The 23,531-nt window shown below is 40.1% G+C and overlaps 1 protein-coding gene and 1 long non-coding RNA gene across 2 annotated transcripts in view; one reads left to right on the top strand and one right to left on the bottom strand.

Moving 5' to 3' along the window:
* The first annotated feature begins 14,383 nt into the window (after window positions 1–14,383).
* Window positions 14,384–23,218, top strand: WFDC8 (WAP four-disulfide core domain 8). The gene is made up of 5 exons (XM_046679900.1): window positions 14,384–14,555; window positions 17,467–17,607; window positions 19,066–19,233; window positions 21,313–21,453; window positions 22,400–23,218. The coding sequence occupies exons 1-5, from the start codon at window positions 14,384–14,386 to the stop codon at window positions 22,537–22,539; spliced, it is 762 nt and encodes a 253-aa protein (XP_046535856.1). The 3' UTR covers window positions 22,540–23,218.
* LOC124249100 (uncharacterized) overlaps window positions 14,476–23,531 on the bottom strand; it is a 33,296-nt gene continuing 24,240 nt past the window's right edge. The window contains exons 4-5 of the long non-coding RNA XR_006891269.1: window positions 17,501–17,575; window positions 14,476–14,606 (exon numbers count right to left, since the gene is read on the bottom strand). This is a non-coding gene — a long non-coding RNA (uncharacterized LOC124249100). The remainder of the gene's footprint in view (window positions 14,607–17,500; window positions 17,576–23,531) is intronic.

Raw genomic sequence — 23,531 nt, 5'->3', positions numbered from 1 at the left:
ATAGAAAATCAATATACAGAAAGCAGTTGCACATCTATACACTAACAACAAACTCTCTAAAAAAGAAACAAAGAAAACAATTCCATTCACAATGGCATCAAGGACAATAAATAATTTAGGAATAATTTAAACAATGAGGTGAAAGATCTGTACACTGAAAACTATGAGACTTTGATGAAAGAAATTGAAGATGATACAAATATCCTATGTTCATGGATTGGAAGAATTAACATTGTTAAAATGTCCATGCTACCCAAAGCCATCTATAGATCCTTTGGATAGATCTATAGATTCAATGTAATCCCTACCAAAATTCCACTGGCATTTTTCACAGAAATAGAAAAAACAATTGTAAAATTTGTATGGAACCACAGACACCCTGAAGAGACAAAGCAATTCTGAGAAAAAAGAACAAAGCTGGAGGTATCACACTTCCTAATTTCAAACTATATTACAAAGCTATTTTAATCAAAACAGTCTGGTATTGACATAAAATAGACACATAGATCAGTAGAACAGAATCATGAAGCCCGAAATAAGGGACAGGCCTGGTGGCATAGTGGTGAAGTTTGTGTGCTTGGCTTCTGTGGCCTGGGGTTTGCGAGTTTGGATCCTGGGACAACACACTGCTCATCAAGCCATGCTATGGCAGCATCCCATATACAAAAAATAGAGGAAGACTGGCACAGATGTTAGCTCAGGGACAATCTTCTTCACCAAAAAAAAAAAGAAGCCAGAAATAAATCCTTGCCTATACAGTCAACTAATATTTGACAAAGGAGCCAAGAATACTCAATGGGGAGAGGACAGTTTCTTCAATAAATGGTGTTGGGAAAACTTGATGACTACATGCAGAAGAATGAAATCAGACCACTATCTTACAAGATACAGAAAAATCAACTCAAGATGCATTAAAGACTTTAACATAGACATGAAATTGTAAGCTCTAAGAAGTAAACATAGAAAAAAGCTCCTTGACATTGGTCTTGGCAATGACTTTTTGGATATGACACCATAAGAATAAGCAACAAAAATGAAAATCAACAAGTGGCAATATATCAAAGTAAAAAATCTTTGCGTGGCAAAATCAGGAATCAACAAAATTAAAAGGCAAACTATGGGATGGGAGAAAATATCTGCAAAACATATATCTGATAAGAGGTTAATATCCAAAATATATAAGGAACTCAAACAACTCAGTGGGCAAAAAAACAATGATTTAAAAACATGGCTTCATACAAATTTTATGATTGCTTTGTCTATTTTTTCCAGAGAAGAAATACAAATGGCCAATAGGTACATGAAAAGATGCTCAACGTCACTCATCATCAGGAAAATGCAAAGCAAAACCGCAATGAGATATCACCACACATCTATTAGAATGCCCATCATCCAAAGGACATGAGCTAACAAGTATTGGCAAAGATGTGGAGAAAAGGGAACCCTTGTGCACTGTTTGTGAGAATGTGAATTGGGACAGCCACTATGGAAAATAGTCTGGAGTTTTCTCAAAAAGTTAAATAGAACTACTGTATGATCCAACAATCCCACTTCTTTCCATATATCCAAAGGAAATGAAATCAGGTTCTTGAAGAGATATCTGTACTCCCATGTTCACTGCGGCATTATTCACAACAGCCAAGATATGGAAACCACTTAAGTTCCATTCAATGCATGAATGGATGAAGAAGATGTGGTGTATATATACAATGGAATATGGAATATTATTCAGCCATGAGAAAAAAGAAATCTTCCACTTGTGACAACAGGGTCAAAACTTGAGGGTCTTATTCTAAGTGAAAAATGTCAGACAGAGAAAGACAAATACTGCATGATATCACTTACGTGTGGAATCTAAAAAAAGCTTAACTCATAGAAACAGAAAGTAGAATAGTAGGTACCAGGGGCTAAGGGTTGGGGGAAGAGAGAGATGTTGGTCAAATGCTAAACACTTCCAGTTACAAGCTAAGTTCTGGGTATCTAATATACAGCATGTTGACTATAGTTAATAACAGTGTATTATATACTTGAAAGTTGCTAAGAGAGTAAATCTTAAATGTTCACACAAGCTTCTTGAGTCTATAGGCTTATGTCTTCTAACAAATTTGGAAATTTTCAGCCATTATTTCCTCAAATTTTTTTTAGCATTGTACTCTTTCTCCCCTCCTTCCAGGACTGTGACACAGATGTCAGAACTTTTGTCATTGTCCTTGAGACTCTGTACATCTTATTTCAGTATATTTTTCTCTGTTGTTCAAATTGGATAATTTCTATTAATCTGTCTTTAAGTTCCTTCTCTTTTCTCTGTCATCTGCATTCTTTTTTTTTTTCATTTATTTGTTTATTTTCAGATGTACATCATAATATATTTCGAATTCTGTGTAGATTACATCATGTTCACGGTCCGAAAACTAATTATAGTCCATGCCCTCACATGTGAGCTTAATCACCCCTTTTGCCCTCCTGCCCCCTTCCCCTATGGTAACCACCAATCCAATCTCCAATGCTATGTGTTTGTTTGCCATTGTTTTTATCTTCTACTTATAAGTGAGATCATATGGTATCTGACTTTCTCCCTCTGACTTATTTCACTTGGCATAATACCCTCAAGGTCCATCCATGTTGTCACAAATGGCCAGATTTCATCACTTTTTGTGGCTGAGTAGTAGTCCATCGTGTATAAATACCACATCTTCTTTATCCATTCGTCCCTTGATGGGCACCTAGGTTGCTTCCAAGTCTTGGCTATTGTGTGTAATGCTGCAATGAACATAGGGGTGCAAGTATCTTTATGCCTTTGTGCTTTCAAGTTCTTTGGATAAATACCCAGCAGTGGGATAGCTGGATCATATGGCAGATCTATCCTTAATTTTCTGAGGATACTCCATACTGCTTTCCATAGTGGCTGCACCAGTTTGCACTCCCACCAGCAGTGAACAAGGGTTCCCTTCTCTCCACGTCCTCTCCAACATTTGTTGTTTTCTGTCTTGTTAATTATAGCCATTCTGACCGGAGTGAGGTGATACCTCATTGTAGTTTTGATTTGCATTTCCCTGATAGCTAATGATGTTGAGCATCTTTTCATATGCCTGTTGGCCATCTGTATATCTTCTTTGGAGAAATCTCTGTTCAGATCTTTTGCCCATTTTCTAATTGGATAGTTGTTTTTTTTGTTTTTGTTAAGCTGTATTAGTTCTTTGTATATTTTGGATATTAACCCCTTATCTGATATATGGTTTGCAAATATGTTCTCCCAATTGTTAGGTTGTCTTTTTGTTTTGTTGATGATTTCCTTTGCTGTGCAGAAGCTTTTTGTTTTTATGTAATCCCATTTGTTCATTTTTTCTTTTGTTTCCCTTGACCGGTCAGACATGGGACTTGAAAATATGCTGCTCAGACCGATGTCAAAGAGGATACTGCCTATGTTTTCTTCTAGAAGTTTCATGTTTTCTGGTCTTACATTCAATTCTTTAATCCATTTTGAGTTGATTTTTGTGCATGGTGTAAGGGAATGGTCTACTTTCATTCTTTTGCGTGTGGCTGTCCAGTTTTCCCGACACTGTTTATTGAAGAGACTTTCCTTTCTCCATCGTATGCTCTTGTCTCCCTTGTCGAATATTAGCTGTCCATAAATGTGTGGGTTTACTTCTGGGCTCTCAATTCTGTTCCATTGATCTGTGTGTCTGTTTTTGTGCCAGTACCATGCTGTTTTGGTTACTATGGCTTTGTAGTATATTTTGAAATCAGGGAGTGTGATACCTCCAGCTTTGTTCTTTTTTCTCAGGAATCCTTTGGCTATTCGGGGTCTTTTGTTGTTCCATACAAATTTTAAGATTCTTTGTTCTATTTCCGTGAAAAATGCTGTTGGAACTTTGATAGGAATTGCGTTGAATCTATAGATTGCTTTGGGAAGTATGGACATTTTAACGATGTTAGTTCTTTCAATCCAAGAGTACGGAATATCTTTCCATTTCTTTGTGTCTTCTTCTATTTCTTTCAACAATGTTTTATAGTTTTAGGTGTACAGATCTTTCACCTCTTTGGTTAAGTTTATTCCTAGGTATTTTATTCTTTTTGTTGCAATTGTAAATGGGATTGTGTTCTTAATTTCTCTTTCTGCTATTGCGTTGTTAGTGTATAGAAATGCAACCAATTTTTGTATGTTGATTTTGTATCCCTCGACTTGACTGTATTCCTTTACTGTTTCTAAAAGTTTTTTAGTGGAATCTTTAGTGTTTTCTAGATATTTCTCTGTCATCTGCATTCTGATATTAAGCCTAGGCAGTGAGTTTTTAATTTCCATTATGCTCTTCCCTTATAAAATTTCCATTTCATTCTTTATATCTTCTGTCTCCTTGCTGAGACTATTTTTCCATCAGTTTCAAGAGTGTTCATGATTACTTGCTGCAGAATTTTTATAATAGCTGCTTTAAAGTCTATGTCAGATAAATATAACATTTATTTCACCTTGAAATTGGAGTCTTTTTATAGTCTTTTTCCATATGAGTTGGTATTTTCCTTTTCTTTCATATGCTACGTAATTTTGGAGTATTTATGGGGTATTTTGAATATTATATTATGAAACTCTGGGTCTTGTTTAAATCCAATAGAGAAGGTTGATACTTTGTTCTCAAAGGTAACTGAAATGGTTAGGTTCAGGTTGAAAGGTTCATCTGTCTTCTGTGGGTTGTGGTTCCAATGTTGGTTCAGTTCAAAGCCTTTCCAGTTCATTTAGGTCTTCCCTGCATAGGCACCACCTAGTGGCTAGTCTGGGACCCAGGTGGTGGTGTATCTGTTAGTTCATTTCTCAAAGTATGTCAAATAGGATCACATCCATACATGCACAGCTTGGAGGTGAATCCAGGAGTAAATAAACAACTGCATAAGTTCACTTTCCTGAGCTCCCCCTCCCTGTGATCTCCCCAGTACCTTCTGCTTCCCCAAGGCTCCTAACAGCTGGGGCTTTGGTTACCCTGCTCTGCTAGGCATTTGCATAACTGCATCCACTTCCAGGGCAAGGGGTGGGAGAACAAAGAGAGAAAAAACAAACAGGGCAATGAAGGTCCACCCACTCTTTTAGAAGTACAGCTGCACCCAACAGAGGAAGATTTCCCTCCCTCCGAGTTTTGGCTCTTTCCACCTGCCCAGTACCCACTGCTGCCATCACAACCATAGGATTTCTTAGGAGCTAGGGTGCAGAAGAACAAAGGAGAGAAAGAGAAAAAACAGGGGATTTCTGGCCCCCTTCTGAGCATTACAAATTCCCTTTCCCATGCATGAAGCCCAGGTTAGAGGGTTTCTCTTGAAGTTCTCTATCTGCACCCTAGCACTTATTTCCAGGTTGGCCTGGGGATACCAGATGGAAAAAATCGCAGCAAACTCATGGCCAGTAATGTGGTGCTTGAACTGTAATCTTCTTTCCCAACTTGCCTACAATTACTTACTTTTCGGTTTTTATAGCTGTGTTCAGTGGGAGAGACAATGAACCAGAACCAGGAAATAGTTTTTATCCCTGGGAATGAGCTCACCTTTCTTCTACTAGCCTTTAGTGTGAGAGTCAGTGTTAATCTAATTCAGAGCCAGGGTAAGTCTGTGGTTTATTGGTTTATTGTCGCTGTAGCAACCTTGAGTGCACCGCAAAGTTCAAATTCCATCTTCAGAACACACATACCTGTGTTTAGGGTGAAGCTGGGGTCCCAGAGAGTTTTTTTCCAGATGACTGCTCCACTCTCAGCTTTGTGCTGTGTCTCTGAGAATGACTGTTCCGAGTTACTTGTCACTGGTGCTTTCAGCCTGGTGGGGGTGGTTGGGGTCTGTTCTGACTAAGCCTCAGTCTTACGCACACATGGTGTCCCTGGGTCTTAGAGATGTGGTCTTCTTAGTGATCCTGCCCTTCCCCCAGCCCCAGGACAAAGTTCTGAATCTGGTGAATATTTTTGCCCCTCCCACAGCCGCAATGAGATTTTACTTGAACCCTTAGGACAATAGTGTGCTCCTCTCTCCCAACATGAAAGCTTTCGCTCAGTAGGAAAGAAAGGAAAGCTTCCAGATAGAATTTCTCGCCCCTTCTGTAGTGGCTCCTGCCCTTCTGTCCCCTCCCCAGTTCTGTACCACAAGGGAGACTTTTTTAGAACTCTAAAAATCTTCTCTAAGAAAGCCCAGTGGGATTCCCGGAGAAAAAGTCTACAAGAGGGTGTGGACTCCTCCCCGGTATTTGCAGCCCCAGGGACTTCACTTTCTTTTGCCAGTGCACGCTCAGCCTCCAGCAATTTGCCAACCACCCTAGCTGAACTCTTCTTACTGGTGCCTGGCTGGATGTCCTACAGGTAATCAATACTCATGGCTTATCTCTCCCTGCAGGTGCCTGTCTTTCCGTAGATTCTGGACTGGTTGTTTGCCTTGTGATCTTAGCACTCTGGTGAGTTCAAGAAAAGTCATCCAGCTTTTTTCAATGCAAGTTTGGGAGGTTTATTCAGCTCTCTACATCTCTGAGCAGAAATCAAAAGTGTCTTTTCTTTTATTATTAATTGTGGAAAAATACACATCATACAAAGTTTACCGTCCTAACTATTCTTAACTACACAGTTCAGGGGTATAAGTGCATTCACATTGTTGTGCAACCATCACCACCACCCATCTCCATAAGTCTTTTCATCTTACAAGACTGAAACTCTGTACCCATTGATCAATTATTCCCCATTTCCTCCTCCCTCGGGCCCTGGAAATGCCGTTCTACTTTCTGTCTCTATAAATTTGACTACTCTAGGTACCTCATGTAAGTGGAATCATAGAGTATTTGTCTTTTTGTGACTAGTTTATTTCACTTAGCATAACGTCCTCAAGGATCATCTATCTTGCAGCACGTGTCAGAATTTCCTTCTTTTTGAAGGTTGAATAATGTTCCATTGGATATACATTCCACACTTTATTTATTCATTCAGTAGAGTGGGGAAAAAAGACTCCTCCAAGAATTTTTAACTAGGGGCTGGCCCCGTGGCCGAGTGGTTAAGTTCGCGCGCTCCGCTGCAGGCGGCCCAGTGTTTCGTTAGTTCGAATCCTGGGCGCGGACATGGCACTGCTCATCAGACCACGCTGAGGCAGCGTCCCACATGCCACAACTAGAAGAACCCACAACGAAGAATACACAACTATGTACCGGGGGGGCTTTGGGGAGAAAAAGGAAAAAATAAAATCTTTAAAAAAAAAAAAAAAAGAATTTTTAACTACAGGCTAATTTCTTTACATGACAATGGAACAGGAATTAGCGCATGTGTGTAGTCTGAGAAATCTGAAGCTATGAATTCAACTCAAAACAGCCTGAGTTGTTAGGGTAATGTGTAAAACAAACTGATTTTGGAAATGCTTTCTTAAATACAGAATTCCAAGAAATTCTATCGATAAAGTACCTTTAAAGACAAGCTTTGATTAAATATAAGAGCTCTCAAGAAAAAAAATTCACACACAGTTTAAGAAAACAAGAAAAGATGAAAGAAAGTCAAGAGAAATAGCAGAGATTCACAAAGGATTCAGATACTGGTATTATTGTATACAGAGTGCAAATAAAAGTGCTCAGGAAAGAAAACAAAAGATGGTAGTAACAGCATGACTAGTCAAAGAGAACATAAAAATGACCTGAATATTTAAAAAGTACCAAATAGCATACCCAGAAATATATAACTGAAGTAAAAAAAAACAAAACAAAAAGAAAGAAATCATTTGATCAACAGAAGATTTCTCCAGAGTTGCCAGGGAAGCCTAAAGACAGTAGAAATATATTTTCAAAGTGCTAGCAGAAAGTAACTGTTAATCCAGTTCTGAATACCCAGTGAAACCTTCTTTTTAAAAACTTTTTCCAGCTTTACTGAGATATGATTGACAAATAAAAATTGTTTGTATTTAGGGTGTATATTGTAATATTTTGATATAGGTATATATTGTGAAATGATTACCACAATCAATCTAACTAAAACACCCACCACCTCACAGTCACCTCTTTTTTTGTGCATTGAGAACATTTAAGATCTACTCTCTTAGAAAATGTTGAGTATACAGTACAGTATTATTAACTATAGTCACTATGCTGTACATTACATCTCCAGGACTTATTTGTCTCATAACTGAAGGCTTGTACCCTTTGACCAGCATCTCCCCATTTCCCTTCCCCCTTGTCCCTGGTAACCACCATTCTATTCTCTGGTTCTGTGAGTCCAACTTTTGTAGATTCCACATGTAAGTGAGAGCATGCAGTATTTACCTTTCTGTATCTGGCTTATTTCACTTAGCATAATATCTTCTAGGTTCCTCCATGTTGACGCAGATGACAGAATTTTTTTAAGGATGAATAATAGTCATATATATCACATTTCCTTTATCCATTCATCCATCCATGGACGCTTAGGACGCTTGGCTATTATGAATAATGCTACAATGAACATGGGGGTGCAGATATCTCTTTAAGATAACGCATTCATTTCTTTTGGATATGTATCCAGAAGTAGGACTGCTGTATTACATGGTAGCTCTATTTTTAATTTTTTGAGAAACCTCTATACTGTTTTCCACAGTGGCTGCACCAATTTAAATTCCCGCCAAAAGGGCACAAGATTTTCTTTTTCTCCACATCCTTGCCAACACTTATTATCTCTCGTCTTTTTAATGATAGTCATCCTAACGAGATGCGAGGTGACATCTCATTGTGGCTTTGATTTTCATTTCTCCAATGATTAGTGATGTTGAGCACTTTTTCATATATCTATTGGCCATTTATATGTCTTCTTTTGAGGAATTTCTACTCAAGTCCTTTGCCCATTTCTTAATAGGGTTGTTTTCTTGCTATTGAGTTGTTTGACAAAAAAACAAAAATGAAAGAAATTTACAAATACAGGATCTGCAAATAATGACGATAGACTATAGAAAACTTAAAATAAGGTTGTAGAAATGAATCCTAATAGGTCATTAGTGTCCATAAATGTCAGTTAATAGGTAAAGATTGTAAGACTGGATTTTTCTTTAAATGTAGATTTACACGGTTTAAAAATAAGTTCAGGGCCCCACCCCACGGCCGAGCAGTTGTTTGCGTGCTCTGCTTTGGTGGCCCAGCGTTTCAAAGGTTTGGATCCTGGGCATGGACATGGCACCGCTCATCAAGCCATGCTGAGGCGGCATCCCACATGCCACAACTAGAAGGACCCACAACTAAAAATATACAACTATGTACCGGGGGGCTTTGAGGAGAAAAAGAAAAAATAAAATATTTAAAAAATAAAAAACAAGTTCATGGAAAGGTTGAAAGCAAAAAGGTGGAAAAATTCTAGGCAAATTCTAAGATGAATCTTTATTTTAGGCATAGAGAGGAGGTCACTAAATAATGATAAAAGATTCAATTCACCAGGAATACATTCGTATTTACCTAAATCAATAGAATCAGAATATATTAAACAAGCACTGATGGAATTGCAGGCATAAATTGAGAAATCTATGGCTGTACTGAAAGTCCTCAACACACCTTTCTCAATTATTGATAGATCAAAGAGACAAAAAAAATTAGAAAGAGTTAAGATATTTGTATAACACACTATAGAGATATACAGTGATCCACACTCCACACTTAGAGACTGCCTTTCCTCAGTCTAATAAGAATGCAGACAGCTGAGTGGGAGTTATTTAGAAGGTTGTGTCTTTGGAGGAGGCGTCTACTTACTCTGCCTGAGCTTAGGGCAAGGCGTATTAAAGAGACCCATGGAGCTAACTGCCTTCCTCAAGGTCTCCTGCCCGGTGACTGAGGCTAAAAACACATTCCTGGTTGAGTAGCCGTGGAGGAGACACGCCATGCCATTGGGATGAGGGAGACATGAGCAAGGAGCTTTCAGTCACGGAAACAGGACCTGAGGCTGGGTGTGCTCCCAGTGGGGGAGCAGGAAGGGGTAGTGGGATATGGTAGAGTCATAGTGGGGCCTTACCTGTAGTTCTCAAAGGTTGTAACCTGGAAATTCACATTCTTCCCCCAGATTCTGGCCATCTGTAGACCTTTCCATTGCAAAATGCTCCTCAGTTTACTGCAAAGAGCAACCTCTGCCATGCGGGGAAACTGGGCAAAGAGGTAGGTTCAATGATAGGGTGCTGGGGAAACTCCTGACTAATCAGGCTCAGGGGCCGAGGAGCCCACTGGGTTTGAAACATTATCCTAGGGGAAGTGGGAAAATAGGAAAAGTCTCCCCGCCATCATTCTAAACGACTTCGATTCTTAGGGTTCCAGAAATTCAAGCTAATTACTTGAATCTCTTAAAATATCTTGCAATTTTATCACTACACATCTATTAGAGTGACTAAAATAAAAACATTTACACTACTGAGTGCTGGCAAGTATGTGGAGCAAGTGGAACTCTCATACACTACTAGTAGAAATGCAAAACAGTACAGCTTTTTTGGGAAACAGTTTGGCAGTTTCTTATAAACCAATGCTTATTATATCCCCCAGCGATCCCACTCCTGGTATTTACCCGGGAGAAGTGACAACTTATGTTCATACAAAATCCTGTATGCAAACGTTTGTAGGGGGTTTATTCATAACAGCAAAAACTGGAAACAATACAAATGTCCCTTAACTAGTGAATGGATAAACAACCTCTGGTACATCCATTTGATGGACGATAACTCAGCAGTAAAAAGATAGAAACAACACACAACAACATGCATGAGTCTCAAGTGCATTATGCAAACATGCTGTAAATATTAATAGTTTTAAAAAATTGCTACATAACTTCTAAAAATGAATCCCTTGGGGTCAAAATACCATATTAATTTGATACCCACAATCATCCATTTAAAAAATACATGAAAAGCACTTTGACAGTTGGAAATTTTACAACACTTCTTCTCCTCGAATTCCTATTTCCATTCCTCTTGCTGCACAGACTTTTAATCTAGTGGAATATAATCTTAGGCTCAAAAGTCTTTTATTCATCACCTTTTCATACTGCTATGCAATAAAAACACTTATAAATTAAAATTTAATTTTTTCATTTACTGTGACCATAAGACTCTAGGAATAAAGTTTTTGCTTATGGATTGATTTTTTCATTCCATTTGTTATCCAAATAACATAACAATAATAAATATATAAATAAATACATTGAAACTATTGATAAATCAAAATTTTATTGATACACAAAATTCTATAGGTGGTGCATCTCTTAATGATATGTGAGTGCACAGGAACGCAAGGAGTTTTGTTACAGGTGTGTCACTTGGTTCTTTGAACTTCCAGTAAGTTGCCAAAAATCACATAATGCTCTATAATAAAAAAATTATTTTAATGATGAAATTTAAATATTAACCAACAACTGGATTAAACCCTCTTTTAATTTTTATAAAGGCAGTGAATTGGAAACCTTATACTTAAAAGAATTTGTTTCCTAGTAATTAGAATACTGATCACAAATCACAAGTGATTTTCTTAATTTTTGGAAAGTTTACCAAAAAGGCTTTACTAGCACTTACCGAATGATTAATAATGTCCTTAATTATACCTATTACCCTTTTATTTAGACATCTTATTTAATCTCATATACTCTGTAAGTGTTGGAAGGTTTGAGTACAATTAACTTTGATAATATATTTTTTTATAAAATGCTTTTACCTTATTCCATGCTCTAAATATTTTCCTTTTTTAACTTTGATGTCACAGATTTAACTCAGGATTTTTATGGAAAAGTGTTAACCAGATCAATGAATTGGCAAAGTCAGTCCTCAATCAACCAAATCAGATGACCTTCTCCCACAGAGACTGACTTCAGTTTTCAATTGAAATAAATGTTTTAATACACATACCTGTAGCAACCATCACATTTCTGAATCCTAGTTCTAGGATAGAGAGCTAAAGGGACAGCGACTTGCTATGAGTTTGTCACCTTAGTAAAACAAGGTACTGACCCCTTAGTGTTTCTCACCCACACTTTCTTTGCTTTGCTCTTGGGGAAGCATCCTCAGGAAAAGCATTCTCAAATTGTTGCTTTGTTTGGAACTCAGAAGTTTTTACACTTTGGGGACACGCAAGAGATAGGTGGGAAGTATGCCCCCTCTTTTTTTTTTTTTTTTTTTTAAGAAGAAGGACTTTATGAAAGAAAGATAGCAAATGAGAACTCCAGACTGCAGCAGGCTCTTTCTCAGGCTGACCAACTTAGGAAAAGTAAATGTGGAATTTACAAACCAGGACATAATGTCCTTAAATCTATCTGCGCCTGTGTACCGTCTGGAAAATCCTCCTGCTTCCTCCAGGCTATGGGTGTGCCAGCATGAGTAGGACTGATTTAGTTGAACGCACTCATTTTCCAAATGCGTGGATTGAGATAAACAACCCAAACTGACATAGTGAGTTGACGGTGGAACCTGGACTTCAGTCAACGTCTCTCCATTCCTACTGTGTTGTTATTTCTGCAGCACTCTGTGCCGATGCCTTCTAGGTCTGACCTACTTCTCCAGAGGCCCCAGTGAGCAACACCTCCGTACACTTTGATTTGTTCTCCACAGGGCCCATGTTTCGTAGTTTCTTGCCCAAATAAATCCCCCTCCAATCAAAATGGATTAATTCTGTTTTAAAGTTGCCAGATTTAGCAAATAATAATACAGAATGACCAACTAAATTTGAATGTCAGATAAACAACAAATAATTTTTTAGTATAACTATGGTCCTTTATTGCCTGGGATATATTTATGCTAAAAATTATAACTAGACATCCTATATTATATTTGGCAATCCTATTTATCTGTGTCTCTCCCCCATGCCACTCCATGAGCTCTGCTTCCTACTAACTGACTACAAGCTAATCTGATCAACTAATTCTCAAGACCAGGTTAGTAGGTGTTACTAGTTAAAGGGTAAAATTTCAAACCAAAAGAGTGACTTGATCTTAAGAATTTAAGGCACCATAGGGCCTTTTGGCTAATCTTTTGGGGAAACTGATGTAATGACATACACAGTCTTTGACTAGGAACTCAAAAGCTAAAAAGACAACAGGTACCACCTTTTTTTGCATTCACTCTATTATTTGTTTACTGACTAAAATATATTAAGCACTAATTATATGCTAGTCACCACACTTTACACAATAGTTCAATCAATTTTCATATCTATGAATTTCGTGTTACTACTATTCGTTTTATGAAAAACTGAGGCTCAGTGAGTTTAAGCGACTGAGCCAAGACCATATAGCTGGTAAGTGGGGGATCCCAGATGTGAACCGAGTCCAACACCAAACGCTAATTTTTTGGCCATTCCATACCACTTCATGAATAGTCTTCACACTATCTCATCTAATCCTTACAATGACAACAAAGCTTCCAGGTAGGTTGTGTCATTCCCATTTTCTAGATGAGGACAGTGAGGATCCAAGGAACAGCCACAGGTATAAGTGGCCAAGCCAGGACCAAAATCAAGATCACTGTGTTTGGGGCCATAATTCCCATTATCGAACAGTCCAGGCATCTTATAAAATTTGGAAAGGATACAGGATTCAAATTTTAGGCGGGGGGGGAGGATAAACTGCCATGAACTTTACCCATAGGCAACAACATAATATGGCTCCAGGAGTTCTGGAAAAGACTCTACTTCTTTCTCAATGTCTGAAGTTCCACCAATATTAGAGATGCATACTTTGGCATAAAGACATTCTCTCTCGCTCACTTGCTCTCTTTCTCTCTCTCCCTTCTTTTCTGCCTCTGTCTCTTTCTCTCTCTCTTGCTGTTTTTAAAATGCGTTTACTCCAAGAGAGGTAACAGTGTAAGGTATATCGCTTCTTCACACGATAAACTGAAAAAATACATAAGGGCCAGGAAGAGCCAAATGGAAAATGGAGGTTTGAAGGAGTAGGGGAACAGCATCTGTTTATGTGGTTGTTTGGGGGTATCATAAGCTCCTAGGCTTGGATAACACCAGACAGAATAAGAGGGATCCCTTTGTCAACCCAAGGTCATCTGGGATCTTTTTTGCTCCTAGGGCACTAAGTCCCAGTGGGATATGCCCAACTCCTCCTGCAAATCTCATACCATCAGTCTCTTGTCATGAGCGGTGCAAAGAAAAGACGCTCACTAGTGCCTGGAGTTGCCCCAGGAGCGAGTGTGGGCAAACCAGCCCTGCAACTGTTCCAGACAAATCCCTGTGATCATTCAAGTGTGGCCTCTCACTCAGGAGCAAGACAGTGGGCAATTGTCTGGTAGGACATTTTAAAGACCACGGCAGAGTGTGGGGCCACTGAGAGGGTCTTGGGATTGAAGGTCCTGCCCTACTCGCCACGTGTCCTCAGAGAGATCCCTTCGCCATTATGCGTCTTGATTTTCTCATCCGTGAACTAAGGGAATTGATGGGTCATCTCCAAGGTTCCTCTGCATGTGTTTTGGATCTCTCTCTGGCTCATGCTTAACCCCTGCCTCTTTTCTCATCCCACACAGGCAGCTTCCTCTCCATAGCTCCACCTTCTCCTGGAGAAATGTAGCGCTTTTGGTGCTTCTCTCCCTCTCTTTGGAGCAGACATCTGCATCGCTGGGCAAAAAAGTCAAACGTGGGTTCAGAAAAGCTGCAGCCATTCTTGCTTAGGAGGTGTTCTTGGGGACTGAGGGTTAGACAAAAGACAAGGACTCGTATTGGATGAGGCCACTTCTACTGTGGCTTCAGAGAACTAGCCCCACTCATTCACCCAGGGCTCTTCAAATCCTTCCCTCACCTGCTCCCCCCAAAATTATTACCCTAACTTTTCCTGGTATGTATCTTTTCCAAGTTTAATTTTTTAAATTAATCAGTCTCTAGGCAGGAGCCTGAGGGCAGAGGACCAGTGAGGAGGCTGTTGCAATAGTTGAGGAGAGAGATGGGAGGAGGTCAGGAGTCAACCTGAGGAAGTAATAGTAAAGAGAGAGAAGAGAGGGAGTTTGGAGAGAGATTTAGGAGACAGAATTGACTCAAGTCCATGACTGATAGGATGCTGGGGTGATGGAGAGGGAGGAGTGAATCTTGAGGTTCTAATAACAGACTGGGGGCCTGTTGATGCCAAAGATCAAGATGGAAATAGAGAGAGGAAGGTGCTGCTTAGATATGGGGAGACTCTAGTTCAGTTTTAAACATGTTGGAACAGAGGTGCTTATAAGATGCCCAAATGATGTTTTCCCCAGGTGGTTGGATATAAGTGTCTTTAGCTTGGAAGAGAGGATAGGTCTGGAGGGAGATATTGGAATCACAGTTGGGATCATGAGAATGGATGTGATCACTCAGGAACTATGAGTCAAGTAATGACAGGGCTGGGCTGAGACCAAAGTCTGGGGAGCATCCTCAGTAACTGCAGAGGACCCCGTGAGGTATGTATCAGAGAGGAGACTGTACATGTGAGGTAAGTGGCTGAGAAGGGTGACAAGGAGGAAGGAGGATTGTAAGTGAGGTTCAAGCTGACAGTGGGGGAAGGAGCTACAACAACTGGAACCAAAACAAAGGTTTAAGTGGCCCCAGGAAGCAGGAAAAAGGTTGAACTGGCTGGAGTCCACACTAGTGAGAGGGGAAGTTTGTCTCCATAATGCCAAGGTTTCTGTGCCTCTTCACCTCTATGGAGGTGTCCCTATTTGATTTGCTTAACTCTGTCTGTGCCCAAACCCAGAACAGGTTCCCAAGTAGTAGCCTACATCATGGTGCCCAATTTCCTGCTCAGGATCACCTGAGATCCTTTTAAAAATTTGAGTCCCTAGGCCTCACTGTATAGAGATTCTAATTCAGTCCACTGTCCATATTTTCTGAAAGATGCACAGATGATTTCAATGTACACTCCAGATTAGGAGCCGTGTACTCTTCTTAGCTTCAAGTCATCCTTGGAGGGTGCCTTAAGAGTGGTATGGAGGTAAGAAATATAATTGGAAAGTGCTAAAAGTCTTAGTGGCCAGTCCTCAGGGAAGATGTGGGGCTTCTGGAGTGAGTCATGGATTGGAAGTCCTAGACCTGCCCCTAACACACTGTATTATCCTATCTGACCTAATCTTTTTTTAACCTATGAAATTAGGAGGTTGATACTAATGATAAATATGATCTTTTCAATTCTAAAATTTTGTGATTCCAAGACTTAGTAGTATTCTAAATTATCATACCTCTCTGGTCAGATTCCACTGGGGAGATGCTCAGTTTAGAGCCATGGAGCCATATCAAGCATTGTGTTAACTATCTGTTGCTGTGTAACAAATTAAGAAGCGTCAAAAGTCTAATGTGGTACATCTGGGTTCTCTGCTCAGGTTCTCACCAGGCTGAAATCAAGGTGTCAGCCAAGGCTGCAGTTCTTATCTGGGACTCAGTGTTCTCTCCCAAGTTCACTGGTTGTTAGCAGAATTATTTCCTTGCAATTTTAGGACTGAGGTTCCCTTACCACCTGTCAGCTTCTTGAGGCCACCCTCACTAGGCACTTAGCTGCCTCCATATTCAAAACCACTAATAGCAGTTGGATTCCTCTTATAGTATGAATCTCTCTGACCTCTTCTTCTGTACCAATCAAGGAAAAAATTTTTTAAAGGACTCAACATATTGGGTCAGCTAATGTCTGTATCTTAAGATTAACTGACTTGGGACTTTATTTCCATCAACAAAATCCCTTCACAGCAGTACCTAAATGAGCATTTGATTCAATAACCAGAGGAGAACAATCGTGGGGGTGCAACTTTAGAATTCTGCCTACTACAAGCACTGAAATCAAGAAGCCATGTCTAGCCCTAAACAGGGGTGAAGCAAATCCATATCTGCCAAGCTCTTACCATGTGCCAGGCACTGTGATAAGTGCATTATGGGTATCATCCCACTTAACCCTTATACGCAGCCTGTGAGGTGGAGATTGTAATTCTCATTTTACATATGGGAAACTTATGACTTAGACAAAAGAAAGACATTTTTTCCAAGATTATTTAGCTAGTTGTATTGGAGTCAGGCTCCCAAGCCAGATCTGTCTTGCGTACAATGCTCCTTCCACTCTACCGTTTCTTCTACCCTTAGTGGTAACTGCGAAGTCATATAGTGGCACTTTGCTGTTGAGCTCACAAGGAGTCAGGAGTCAAAATCAGACCTCATGACTTCTATTTCCATGATATTTCCACCACTCCTCACTAATTAATTTCCCCTGTCAACTAAGATACTGGAGGCAGAGGAATTAGGCATTAAAATATCAAGTTTCTAAAATAGAGATAAGATCTTGAATTTAAGGCAAGGGTCTTGGTTCTTATCCAACCCCCTGCCCTGGAGTTCAAGATGCTTCCCCTTCAGTTCTACCTGGGCATAAATTCCTGATTCAGATCTATCTGAATGGGCTAAGAGTGGTGAGAGGCAGGCTCAGTCCCTAAATACAAGCAGAGCAGAAACTGAGGATGGAAGGTAGAGGATATGGGTGAGAGAATTTCACTATTGAGAGACAGCTGAAACTCTCAAGGGAGGTGAATTTGGACATTTCTTTCTTGCAGACAAACCAGGTGAGTGCCCCAAAGAGAGGCTTACCTGTACAAGTAAACTTCCAGACTCATGCAAAACAGATTTCAACTGCCACGAACACCTGAAGTGCTGCTCTTTCGCCTGTGGAAAGAAGTGCATGGATCCATATCAAGGTAGTGGCATCCAGGCTGAGAGCAGCGGTGCCTCTTGAGGTGTCCTACTTCCTTCTCTGTCCAGAACTGGCTGAATGATTCCCTTGAATGGCAGGACAAAGAAGCCAGGGTTCATGCTTTTCTGCTTCTCTAATTAGACTACCAACTCTTAAGTACAAACAATGAGTCTAGGCATGGTGGGCATCAATAGGATAATATTAATGTTTGGTCCCACATTCTTTGGTCCAACGTTCAGTCATTCACGAATAACTAATACTTGTTTCATGCTTACTGTGGATCAAGAGACTATTGTTGGCACTGTGGCAAACATAAACCTCAGTCAACTTAGTTGCTAGGGTTGTTTTTGGATCCTTTTCCCTTCAAGGAGGTTTTCTGGTAGCTCGAAGTATTGAACATCTAATAATAGGGAACTATGCATTTTATATAGATTCATTCATTCAATGAATACCTATTGCCAACGCCCTTTGGCCAAAGACCGCCAGGAACACACTTGTAGTTGAACAAGTTGGGTTTATTACTTGTTGTAGTGAAGTCGAATGTTTAACATAGACAACATGAGGCATCTCAGGAAGAAGCTGTTAGAATCTACTCTAGGATTGAGGCTTTGCTTGGGTAATTTGGGGGAGAGTCTAAGGAAATTGGCCATGAAAACCCTACGAACAGCAGCAGAGCATTGTCTGATACAGCACCGGAAGATGAGTGGAGGGCACAAAAAAGACTGGGCAGGCTTCTGCCCTGCTGCACACAGGGTTGCTTGGAGTTGGAACCCAATGAATGGCACTAACAACAACTAAGGAAGTGGGGTTTGCTCTAGATTGGGTGCTGTCAGAAAGCGGGGGCATTTCTGTGATTGAGTATCTCAGTGAATCTTATCTATAGAGGGCAGGCTAGAGTGAGGATAAAGCTGAAGTTGGTAGAGAAGCACAAATCATTCATAGGTGTTTGATATTTTGTAGGTTTCACAGTGATATTTGCTTGGTGTCACTTTATCATTGTCTCAGAGTGACCTTGTTTGATGTGAATGTCCTGTGAGATTGTTTATGTCCAACAGGGAAGCAACATGGCTTGGCCATGAGCATCGGATCAGTTTCCAGACGTGAGGGGCTGTTCTTTTTTCCTCAGGATTTCATTCCTTCTGTGTGCTAGGCACTTTGTTAAGCACTTTGGATATAGTTGCTGAACAAGTCTTGCCCTCCCAAAGCTCAGAGCAGTGGAGAAGAAAGATCAGCTCCAAAGCATTCTTGTGTGCTCTTCACTGTATCATTTGCAAGGTAGAAATAATACTCAGAGATGCTGTGCAACAGAGTATTTGTAGTAGAGCTAGGACTAGAACTTATGGACCATAGCTCATTCTGTGACTTGGATAGTAACACCATGAACTCTACAAAGGCTGAGGGCCTGACCCCTTCTCTGTTTTGCTCCCCTTTATGTTCTTCCGTTTTTGCTTCTTGCCCTCAGAACCCTGCTCGCTACCCTTAGACCCAGGAAACTGTGAAAGTCCTGCCAGACACTGGTATTTTGACTTTAAAGATCATTTATGCAAACCCTTTGCATATAGAGGCTGCGATGGGAATGCCAACAACTTCTTCAACAGGGAAGACTGCAAGACGGCTTGCTCATTAGCGGGTAAGTCTCCCATCCCTGGCGATCTGAGGGCCTAGTCTAAGCAGAAATAGTATTCCAGCACACTTACAGGCTCAGGATTTGGGGTTAAACTGCCTTGGTTCAAGTCCTAGCTCTGTCATTCACTGGCTGGTTGGTCTTGGGTCAGTTGCCTGCCTTTTATGAGTTTCAGTTTTCCTGTCTATAAAACGGGGATAATAATAATACTTGCCTAATGAAGTTGTTGTGCCAAAAAATGAGATAGTACACATAAAGTGTCAATAAACTTTGGCCAAGGGGACCTGAAAGCCAGGTCTACCCCTTGGAAGCAGATGTTTCCTCATTACATTGACCTGTTGAGTATCACCTGAGGACTCACTCAAGAATGAAGCATAGACAGGCCAGCTCTGAAATCCCATGGAGCAGCAGTAGAACATGGAGTCGGTGAGGAGTAGGGCGGGGTGAAGGTGAAGACTGCAGATTCATTCCTTAGTATAAAGTACCATCACCAGTAATGTTGGGAGACAGTGTCCTACAGAGCTTAGATGCCAAATGATCTGAATTAAAATCTTACTCTTCCCACTTGGTGCCAATTTCTTCACCTCTTTGAGTTTCAGTTCCCTCCCCTGTAATACTGGAATAATAGCAAATACCTCATCGAGTTGTTGGTAGGATTATATGTGATCAAAGACACAAAGATTTGACATGGTGGCCATCTAGTAGTTTGGGCTCACTAAATAGTACAAATTGAGATGGTGGACTGTTGATCTTCAAAATGTAGCACTGTGTGATTTACAATGCAGCATTAGAATTTTGACCTTAGTTTCCGTGAGGCGGGCTGATAAGTGTACCATTACCACCATTTTACAGATGAGGAAACAGCGTCACAGAAGTAAAGTTAGTTGCCTAAGGATTCACAGTAGGTCAGAAGTAGAGCGAGAATTTTAATTCCATGGGCCCAGTGAGCCTGAATGCCTGAGGAAATCCTGTGGCCTGATGTGATGAAACTCGAATCACAAGCTTCCCTTTGTGGGAGTCTGTAAGGAATCATGGCACTGTGGACAAGACCTTGGTTCTCTCTCAGGAGCCAGCAGGAAGAAGAGGCTAAGGAAAATGGGCTTGGGCTGGTTTGTGGGCCCAAGAGAGAACCCGACAATAGCTCTGAGAGTTAAACACACCACAGTCTGTCTGAGTTTGACTTGAAGAAGAATAAAAAAAGAAACACTTCCTGTCCTTGTAGAATTTGCAATCAGATGAGGAAAACAGGAGACATGCACAAAATCTTGAAGAATGGATTTAAATGACATCTTTGTCCTACTGACCCACAAAGTTGTATCTCCAGCTCGAATCTGAGTCCCCAAATCCAACTGCTTACTCTGCACCTCCATCTGGATCTCACAAACACCTCACACTTAACTTGTCTAAAGCTGGAACCCTAATCTTTGCTCTCCCACCTCAAACCTGCTCTATCCATGTTCTCCCCATCTTGGCTGAAAAAAACTCCTAAATCACCTTTGATGCCTCTCTTTCTTGATCAACATCCATTAAGTTAGGAAATCATTTTAGTTCTACCATGAACATAGATTCAGAATCTGACCACTTCTTCCCACCTCATAGCTGCCACCCTGATCTGAGGTGTCATCTCTCACCTGGATTACTGCAACAGCTTCCTAACAGGTCTCGCTGCTTCTCTCCTTCCCTTCTTATAATCTATTATCAATACAATAACCACAATGATCCTTTCAAAATGAGTCAGATCACGTCACTCCTCATTCAACATAAAACCGAATCCTGTAAAATGGCTTACACTGATTTATGTAGACTTCACATAGTTACTCCTATTTTATAGAGAAGGAAACTGAAATCACTCATTGAGTGTCAGGACTGGGACTTGACTTTGAGGCTTCAAACACCAAGCGTAACTCTCTACTACATCCCATGATACAGTGAGGCATCTCATTCCTCTATAGCCTAATGTAGGTGGACAGAATAGAGTGAACCAAGTTGCAGAAAGAGATACCAGTTTTGAAGAGAAGGAAAGTTGTTTCAAGGGTGATGGGATGGGGTGGGGTTTGAAGGAGCTCACATCTGCTCTTGTTTTAGCCAAGAAAGGACAGTGCCCATTCTTCCCTTTAAAGAATCGTATGATGTGTTCAGCTTTATGTAAGAGTGACATCGATTGTCCCCAAACTGAAAAATGTTGTGAATCCATATGTGGCTTTGTTTGTGCCACGGCCTGGACAGGTAAGGACTGGGGATATACTTCCCAAAGTCTGTTGGGCATATGCTAAGGATGCCATGCTGTCCCATGGAACAGGGGATACCCCTTAGGTTGACTGTAGAGGTCTCTTGGGAACCTTTCTCTTTTAATGCCTAACCAATGCTCTCATGTTGCCCTCCTGATCTTGGGAGACTCTTGTGCTATCCTTCAAAGCCAATCATTCCCCAAAACTTATTTATTCTGAGTCTCACTCTTCAATGGCCTACAAGGTGACAATATTCACTTATTCATACAAAAAAAAATCATAACCATTAGGTATATTCCTAGTAAGCCCCTATGTCTGCATAGAACTTCAGAGCATGCACAGCATATTCACATCCTGCAAGGTGTGCTGGGGGAAAGATTGGTAGCAAGATGCTGTTGGGCTAGAAGTGAACTCTGCAGTCTCTAAGACTAGAGCTCCTTCCCCCACATAGTGCTCAGTGTTTTGAAGTGTCTTGGGGATTGTCAGTGTTTTGAGGTATAGCATGCTATGGCAGAAGGAGTAAAAGCCTTTTCAACTGACTTCAACTTTCCACTGGTTTTCTGTATGGCCTTAAGTGACTCACTTCCCCCATATGGTCCTCAATTTTTACAATTTATAAGACAAGGAAGTTCTAGATGCTCTTTAATACTCCTTCTATCCCCGGTACTCTGGGATCTGATAACTCCAACCCGTTAATTCTGTAGGGACAGGCAGGAATCTTATCAGATTTTATAAGTTGGCAATGGCAAAACTTTTTGATTATCCTGAAATTGTTACCCACACAAAGTTGATATTCTGTCTCTTCAACTCTATTCCTACTCTGGGGGAAGGGTAAGAGGCTTGATCAGAAGGAAACCCTATTTAATGTTCCCAAGATTCCTCAAATTTGTCTCAAACTATGATCAAGTATTTCAAGGTCAAGTGTCTTGCTTTACCCCATAAAGTCAAAGCAGGTTTCTGCCCACGCAAGCCCACAGAGTGTTCCAAGATTGATAAACCCAAGTGCCTGCGGGATGATGATTGCCCAGTGTCAGAGAAGTGCTGTTCACGTTGTGGACTGAAGTGCATGGAACCCCAAAATTGAATAGTAAGTGGAAAACATTATCATCAAAGTAATTAATTATGAGTAGCATAATAAAAAGTTATCAATTTTGTCCTGTATTCAACTACTTTACCAAATTGTCTTATTAAGTATAACAATATTTAATGGAGTTACTTTGGCTTCATATATAATCATATTATCTGAAGATGACAATAAATTAGACTCTTTTTTCCAACTCCATGACTTACTTTGTTTTCTTGTCTTCTTATATTATGTAGGACCTCTGAAATAATGTTGAAAATAAAGGCAAGGGCATCTATCCCTGTCTAGTTCTTTATTTTAAAATCAATGTCTCCTGTTGTATAAAATGACATTTGTTGAGTTTGGTGATAAATAGGTTTTATCTCACTTGAGTTGTTTCCTTTTTATCCATTTACAATTACTATTGGAAATTACTGCTGAATTTTATCCAATGCTTTTTAAGCATCTGGTCATGTAATGATTTTTCTTCTCCAATTTGTTGGTATAATAACTTATATTATTAAATTTTCATTTGTTGAACCATCCTTGCATTCTTGGAATGACCTTAATCATGTTGAGGGTATACTTATATTAATGCACTGTTGGTTCTTTTAGTGAATAGTTTATTCAGAATTTTCACATCTATAGTCAAAATAAAAATAGGTCTATGATTTTTGTTGTGCTATTTGAGTCATATTACTTTCAAAAAACTAGCATGGGGGGCTGGCCCCGTGGCCGAGTGGTTAAGTTTGCGTGCTCCGCTGCAGGCGGCCCAGTGTTTCGTTGGTTCGAATCCTGGGCGCGGACATGGCACTGCTCATCAAACCACGCTGAGGCAGCGTCCCACATGCCACAACTAGAAGGACCCACAACGAAGAATAAACAACTATGTACCGGGGGGCTTTGGGGAGAAAAAGGAAAAAAATAAAATCTTAAAAAAAAAACTAGTATGGGAAACGTACCTATTTTTCTTATATCTGTAATATGTTTAATAATATATCAATACTCTGTTG

This window comes from Equus quagga, chromosome 12, assembly GCF_021613505.1.
Source record: "Equus quagga isolate Etosha38 chromosome 12, UCLA_HA_Equagga_1.0, whole genome shotgun sequence".
Taxonomy (NCBI): Eukaryota; Metazoa; Chordata; class Mammalia; order Perissodactyla; family Equidae; genus Equus; species Equus quagga.
This window is presented reverse-complemented; position numbering and strand designations above follow the sequence as displayed.